We start from the raw sequence: 8,075 nt of genomic DNA, 5'->3' as shown, positions 1-8,075 counted from the left end.
ACCAACCTCATCCCGCCCCCTTGACCTGTCCGTCCTCCCTGGACTGACCTATCCCCTTCCTAACTCACTACCTACACTCACTTTACTGGCTCCATGCCCGCCTCTTCGACCTGTTTGTTTCCTCTCCACCTATCCTCTCCGCCTCCCACTCTCTCCTTATTTATTTCAAAACCCCCTTCCCCTCCCCCTTTTCTGATGAAGGGTCTAGGCCCGAAACGTCAGCCTCTCTGCTCCTATGATGCTGCTTGGCCTGCTGTGTTCATCCAGCCCTGCACCTTGTTGTCTCGGATTCTCCAGCATCTGCAGTTCCTACTATCTCTGTTGAATAGATTCTTGATTGACAGGATAAGGAAGTTAAGATCACAGCTGGACTAGTCTTGAAGAGGTGAATTGCCCATTCCTACTTAGGTGGCTGTGATGTGAATGTAACAAACACAGCAAGCATCTGCAAATGATAGTGACTAGATAGACTTTTTGTAATGCTGTCTGAGGACACAAAGAAGACTGTTTTCTTCAAATCATACCCTTAGGATTTTTTTAAAACACAAAGTAATATAAGGCAGATCTTAAACATAGCAAGCATTTTTGTATCCTCTAGATAGCTGGCTTGACATTAGAACTGACCTATAACCTCAGAGTCCAGTTACCAAGTTGTTATTTGAAGCATGTAAATAATTGAAAGTCAGTACCAGATCATTCATTACACTTTACGAAGCGTTGAAGGAGGATGATGTAGTTGAAGATAGGTGACAGATACAAGGTTTATAACGAATTAATGAAATTTTGGTTTAAAATGTAGACAATGGATGCTTTCAGAAAGTAATCTGAACTCTAAATTTAACCATTTGAATTTGTAGTCTTACTTATCACTAACATTTCAGTGATATTGGTTGAGTGTTGTATAAATTTGTGTGAATTGCAAGCCAATTCACAGTTTTCCTCAGGTCAGTCTTATAATTTATGACATTAAGTATCCCTGAAAGTCAATTGAGCATGTACTGTACTTGTCATATTTCCTAAAGAAGGGTATAGAGATTGTGTTTAGAACAAAAACACAAAATCAATCTGCTTTTTTGAGATGGCCTATCAAGTGATCAAACTCAAGTTTGGAACCTTGCTTGTGACCAGGATAATTAAGTTTAGGGTGGTTAACCCTGCATCTGGAGGAGCCTGATAACAAATCTTAAATTTAAGTCCTGAAGATCTGCAGTCCACCCAGGTTGTTATGGGGTGGGGGATGTTCTGATGAGTACAGTTCAGTACCAGGAATTCAGCACACATTTTCTTCCACTTATTTCTGAGATATTATGCAATATCTTGTTTTAACAAAAGCACACATTGAAAGGAAATTCTGCAGAGATGCCCAGAACTGTGTTGCTGAACTAGTAATCCAGAAGCCCAGCTCCATAACCCAGAGAACATGGATTCAGATCCCATCATCACACTCTGAAAGTCTGAAATACAATTCAAAGAAATTTGGGAACAATAGGCCAATACCAGTAGCGGTGAAAGTGAAACTCATTGGCATAAGGGCAACCTGTTTACTGGGATGGAAATCTGCCTGGTCTATAGGTGACTTCAGTCCTATATCACTGTAGTTGATACATAATTGGCTTCTGAAGCACTCTACAAGGCGTTGTTGTAACAGGATAACGAGGATGAATAATAAGGGCTTATAATACAAAAACAAAGCATTTGAATTCATTTCTAGAGAAATATAATCAAAAACCAAAAACCAGAGAAGCTTTGTTTGACTAGTGTACAAACTGGATTAGACCACATTTACAGAACTATAGACACCTCCAGACTGCATGTTAAAACAAGGAAATGGAGGCATTGGAAATTATGAACAGAAGTGGAAGTTGCTGGAAAAGCTCAGCAGGTCTGGCAACATCTGTGAAGAAAATAATGAGTTAATATTTCAGGTTTGGTGACCCTTCCTCAGTTAAGGATCTGTGGCAGTGTAGAGCTGCTACAGTAACCTATTCAACTGGCCCAAAAACAGCTGTGATTATAAAGTGAGAATGAAACTAATTGAGCAACAATAAGAAAAAAGCAAGCTATTACAAACCGAGATCTTAAATTGGGCAGTAATGACCGAATAGGATCTTTTTTGACCCTATTTTGTCAAGCCTTATTTTAATGTGAGCAAAAGGTCAAAGGGCACTCATCCAACAAGCCTCTAAACTCCAGTGTACTGGATTCTTCTTGGCGCGGAGTACAGTATAGGCTCTCAGACATCATGACTCCACAGTGAACTGGACTAGCCAAATAAATAACATAGTTACATGAACACTCAGAGGCTAGGAATCCTGCAGCAAGTTACTCACTTCTTACTGTCCATCATGTGCCAGGCACATGTCAGAAGTCTGATGGAATACTCTTCACTTACCTGGATGTGTGCAGTTCCAATAACAACACCCAAGAAGCTCAATATCATCCTGAATAAAACAGGCACTCATTCTCTCCATCACCTATGCTCAGTAGCAGAGGTTCCTTAAACAGCACCTTCTAAAAGAAAGATCACCAGATACATGGAAACACCACCACCTGCAAGTTCTCTTCCAATTTGCATACTATTCTGACACAAATAGCCACTTCTGCAGTGTCGCTGGGTCACCATCCCAGAATTCCCTCCCTAAAAATGCTGTGGGTCTACCTACATCAAATGTTCTGCAGCAGTTCAGGACAGCAGCTCTTCAGTTATCCTTGAGAAGGTGATAGAGATGGGTAATAAATGCTGACCCTGCCAGTGAAGCCAGCATCCCCTGAAAATCAATTTTTAAAAAGTGGGCTAAAAGTAAATGCCAAATTGACACATCAATAAGGTGTACTCCACAGGTTGAAAATCAGCCAATAATTTTCTAGAATTATGTTCAACTTGCTTTTATTAATTCTTTGCTGGTCATTTCTTTCCAAGTGCTTTCTATTTGATTCAGAACTGATCAACAAAACCAAAATTCAGTTTGCTCAGGATGCTGTAGTGCTGAACAATGTCCACTGGGGGATGCCAAACATTTCCCCTTTTCATAAATTGTCTCATTATAGAGAAGTTACAGCAAGACATAATTTAAATAAACATAAAGGCTCAATAATGTGTAACATTTAAATAATCTGAATATGATTTTTTAAAAACATGATTCTACTTCAGAATGGCAGCAAAACACAAGTCCTATACCACCTACATACATAATATGCAGCATAAATTTTAGCAGGCCATTCAAGTGTTTATACTATACAATTTGGAAGATAGTTTTGTCAAATAATTCTGTACAATACTTCATTAAGTGGACATTAAGTTATAGGAAGCATTTCTCAAGCAAACTCCTTCACAATTTTAAAGATATTTATTTACAGAGACTTTTAAGACCACCCCAAAAGACTTCATTAAAATAGACCTTTTGTCATTTTTTTTTTAAAATAGATATTGAGATGAAGTACACACATTTCTGTAAACATTTTTCTGTTTCAACTGACAGGTAAGCAAAACTAGGGATTCTAGAGTAACTGTTAATGTAGTCAATGTGCAAACATTGCAATTGAATGCAAGTACAAAGTAGACAATTTTATCCAGAGGCTAATTAAAAGACTGCTTCTTAGGAAATTTAGCAAAATAGAAGAGTTAACAATTACGCTTCAGGCATAAGTGTTTTTGGTATCTGAGAAAAAAACTTTTTTTGTACCGCCAGACACTGAAATGTATGCAATCAAACTATTGAAGTAACAAAATATAAATCTGGTAGAATTTCAGAACCAGTAGAAATGACAAACTCGCTTCAGTTGGTCAGGTGGGATCACAAAAAATGGGGAGTAAAACTGCATTCATATAGCAGCAATACAGACTTAATGCTTAGGTATGAAATGTTCCTTGTGAATCCTGTGTCATTTAATGTCAGTTCGCGAAAGTCTATGACATGTGCCAGAGGTCATGCAATCTTGTTCACCAAACAAGATTTTCATCTGAATTCTTCATGAGTCGGAGTTTCCTTCTTTTCTAAGTAAAAGAATGGTCAGCTTGGATTTATATTCTTCCTCTCCTGCCAGATGTTCAATTCATTCTTCATGTGGTTTACTAGATTAAAAACAAGAAATTTTGTAAGACAAAGTAGCTGCATTAAAGATTGTAATATTGCAATGCTGCTTTGTTTTAAAAAGACATTTTAGCATCCTAAAATAATTTATTTTATGAACATACTTTGCAGATTCCTTGACCAAACAATGATAAAATAACATGGTGATATTTGTGAAACATCCGAGTACAAACCTGAGAAGTCAAGTTTGACAAGTTAGATTTGTGTGGAATGTTAATAAAACATTTTGGATCACATTTTTGGAACACTCCTATCTCAAGTACAGTGGGTGGTGTCTGAAGTGAGCTTACAGCTAGCTGGAAAAGTCCAGCACAAATGTGCTATACTTCCTACTATCAATGTAAAACACACTTCTTTTATCTACTTGGTAGTTTTCTGCCAACAGACGAATTTTAATTACTCTAACGAATACATGGTTTGTACAGGCCAGAAGCTGCTTATGTTCCTTTATTAGAAGGACCATTCAATATTAATATAAAAATATTCATTTATGATAAATTACCTAACATAACTGAATATAAATACTGCATAATGACAGAGTATTTAGCTTTTGTTTGGGCTTCCAGGTTTGAATCACAATCTGCACAGTGATCCATTTTCTTTACATTTTTTCTGAAGAGGCAGTGGTTTCATGGTAAAGATCACAAGCTGAATAGATGAGACGTCATGTTCTTCAATTCAATAAATGAGCTTCCCGATACAATATTGTTGAAATGCAGCAATTCTGGAAGGATCCAACTCTCATGTAACAATCTCACTTGTCCATTTCAAACTCTGTCAGCTTAAAATATCATTGTGTTGGCATTCAATACATTTTGGAAAAAGATGAACACTGTACAACAACAGTGACGAATATCAAGAACTTTTGCAGTCACTTCTATATGTTGTTTGGCATGGGAGGATAGTTATTGCTGTCTTGAAAAAAATCTCCTCCATCTCTGAACAATGACTAGTGGACAGAGAGAGAGCTTTGCCTGTTGGGTCATAAAGTAATTACAGTACAGAAGAATGCCATTCTGTCCATCGAGTCACTGCTGGATCTCTTTCAAGCAAACCAGTCAATCCTATACTCCTGCTCTATACCTGTAGCTCTGTGCATTTATTTCCTTCAAATGCTTGTAAAGTTTTGTTTTGAAGAATTCACTTTTGCTTCCACCATTCTTATGAAACACAAAATTCCAGAACATTGCCATTTGCTGTGCAAAAATATTCTTCCTACTATACTCCCTACAACTTTTGCCAAAAGCCTTTGGTCTATGTCAGCTAATCTTTGGACTATCACCTAAATCTAAACTTGTCATAACCGCTATCAAATCTCCTCTAATTCTTTGTTTCAAGGAGAACAAACCCATTTCTCCAATCTAACCTTTCCAAAATCCCTCAATTCTGGAACCATTCTGGGCTCTGCCACTTCCATTGAGATATAATTGCTAGGTTGATAAGTGAAAGTAACACAGAATTGTTGCTTCCTTCCTTCCAAAGCTGCTTAGCTTTTGTTGTGATGCTTCCAAAAAGAAATACACCTGACTGGAGTTTCATGATGGTGCTATAAGATATTGCAATAGTCGCTGTCCTAAATACCCAGAAAATAAAAGAGCAGGAGTAGGCCATTCAGCCCTTCAAACCTGCTTTGCCATTATGACCATCTTGCCTGTTCCCACTTTTCCCCTCAAGATTCCTTTAGCCCCAAGTGCTATATCTAACTCCTCTTTGAAATCATACAATATTTTGGCCTAGACTGCTTGTGTGGTAGTGAATTCCACAGGCTCACCACATTCTAGCTGAAGAAATTTCTCCTCATCACAGTCCTAAATGGTTTATCCCATAATCTTGGGCTGTGACCCCTTGTTCTGGACTCCCCCCACCATGATGAACATCTTTCCTGCATCTATCCTGTCTCGTCCTTTTAGATTTTTATCGGTTTCTATAAGAATCCTCTCATTCTTCTGAACTTCAGCGAATATGATTCAACTTCTACTTCACATGCGAGCCTTGTCAAGCCAATCAGTCTGGTAAACCTTCACTGCACTCTCTCTACAGCAAGAGATTCCTCCTCAGTTAAGGAGACCAAAATTGCACATAATATTCTGGGGTGGTCTCACCAAAGCTCTGTACAATTATAGCAAGACCTCCCTGCTCCTGTACTCAAATCCTCTTGCTTTGAAGGCCAATGTACCCTTGGCTGTACCTGCATGCTTAACTTTAGCGACTGGTGGCCAGGACACCCAAGTCTCGTTGCACATTCCCCTCTCTCTCAGCCATTCAGATAATAATTTGCTTTCCTTTTCTTGCTGCCAAAGTGGACGACCTCCTGATTATCCAAGTTATATATTGCATCTGCCATGCATTAGCCCACTCACTCAGCTTGTCCTAATTGCACTGAAATATCTCTGCATCCTCCTCACAGCTCATCCTCTTGCACAAGTTTGATATTTGTAATCTAACCAGATTATTCTTGGAAATAACTGTGGCAAATCACTTCATGCTTCATCACACATTGCATTACCTAACTTGCAAAGGTTGGGGTTTTTTTTTTGTCAAAACTCTGCTTTATCAATTCCCCAAACTACACAACTCCTGACCATTGAGATATGAAAGTATTAAATTGGGATACAAATGCAGTTTTAAAAAGTACACAGTTAATGCTTACTTAAAATGTTTTATGACCATAACATGTTTATAGGGAGGGAAAAACTTATGAGAGTATGTCACAGACATTTTTCACTGCATAACAAAAATAATATTGTGGTGACTATCAAAACAAAACATGGCCCTAAATGTAATTTGCCCTTCCACAGGGACTTTAGTCAAATGCACCAGTTTTAGAAGATAACTCTTAGACAGTTAACCGCAGTCTATACTTTCAGCTGTTGCGTTAGGAGAACTATGTTGTCAGCCATTCTGACTAAGCATGCTCTTCATCTTAAACAAACACAGAATGCTGGAGAGACCCAGCGGGTCTGGCAACATCCTGTGGAGATAGAAAGAGTTAGTGTTTTGAGTCCAGTATGACTCTTCAGAAGCTGTCCATCTTCGTTGTTTGGGAGATATTAAGCACACACGAGATGTATGAACTCCCTAGTGTTATGAAATTATTACAACCAGCCATCTCCAAAGACAGCTGCCTTTTTGGTTTGTGAGTAAAAGAACAAAATAAGTTGATGGTGACTCATTATATCATTGAAAAAATGATGCAATAACTCACAAAATCATCCAGATTCAATAAATGTCAACATGATTTGCCCATCACACTCTGGACTCCCCTTCTCAGATTCCTGGTACAGTCCTTGGTTTTAACTTTTCACACAAAGTGTTCAATTTGTGAACATACTCAGACACTTGCGATATCTATCCCAAAACTTTAAAGCATTTCATGTTGTTGCAACATGTACACTGGACAAGGGCCATTTTCAATATTTTGTGACAGTCGTAGGTTGGAATTTTAATTTACTTGCTCTCTTGAAACAGCAGTTGCACAATGACAAATTTAATTCTATTTTCTTCCCGTATCACTTCTCCGTAGGATGAACACTAAAGATTAGTAATTGAAGAAGGAAAACAAAATCAGTACTTTTGGAACATCTATACCAGGCCATGTATTTCAGTCTCACTTGAAGGAGTCTCACTAGGTCAACATTTGGAGTCATAGAGCTGTACAGCATGGAAACAGACATTTCGGTCCAACTCGTCCATGCCGAGCAGGTATCCTAAATTAATCTAGTCCCATTTGCCAGCATTTGGCCCATATCCCGCTAAACCCTTCCTATTCCTATGTCCATCCACATGCCTTTTATATGTTGTAAAAATACTAGCATCCACTTCCTTCTCTGGTGGCTTATCCCATACATGCACCACTCTCTGCGTGAAAAAGTTGCCCCTTAAGTCCCTTTTAAACCTTTCCCCTCTCACCTTAATCCTATACCCTCTAGTTTTGGACTCCCCTACCCTTGGTAAGAGGCCTTGACTATTCACCCTGTACACGCC

The 8,075-nt window shown here is 38.5% G+C and overlaps 1 protein-coding gene across 1 annotated transcript in view; it reads right to left on the bottom strand.

The window, feature by feature from the left end:
- Positions 1 to 2,870: 2,870 nt before the first annotated feature.
- Positions 2,871 to 8,075, bottom strand: part of LOC109926660 (phosphatidylinositol 4-phosphate 5-kinase type-1 beta) — a 43,205-nt gene continuing 38,000 nt past the window's right edge. The window contains exon 10 of the mRNA XM_048619275.1: positions 2,871 to 4,072. Within this exon, the coding sequence (XP_048475232.1) occupies positions 4,070 to 4,072 (3 nt within the window). The 3' untranslated portion in view covers positions 2,871 to 4,069. The remainder of the gene's footprint in view (positions 4,073 to 8,075) is intronic.

The sequence above is a fragment of the Rhincodon typus genome, chromosome 3 (assembly GCF_021869965.1).
Source record: "Rhincodon typus isolate 14 chromosome 3, sRhiTyp1.1, whole genome shotgun sequence".
NCBI classification, from domain to species: domain Eukaryota; kingdom Metazoa; phylum Chordata; class Chondrichthyes; order Orectolobiformes; family Rhincodontidae; genus Rhincodon; species Rhincodon typus.
Note: the sequence above shows the minus strand (reverse complement) of the source record. Positions and strands in the feature narration are given on the sequence as shown.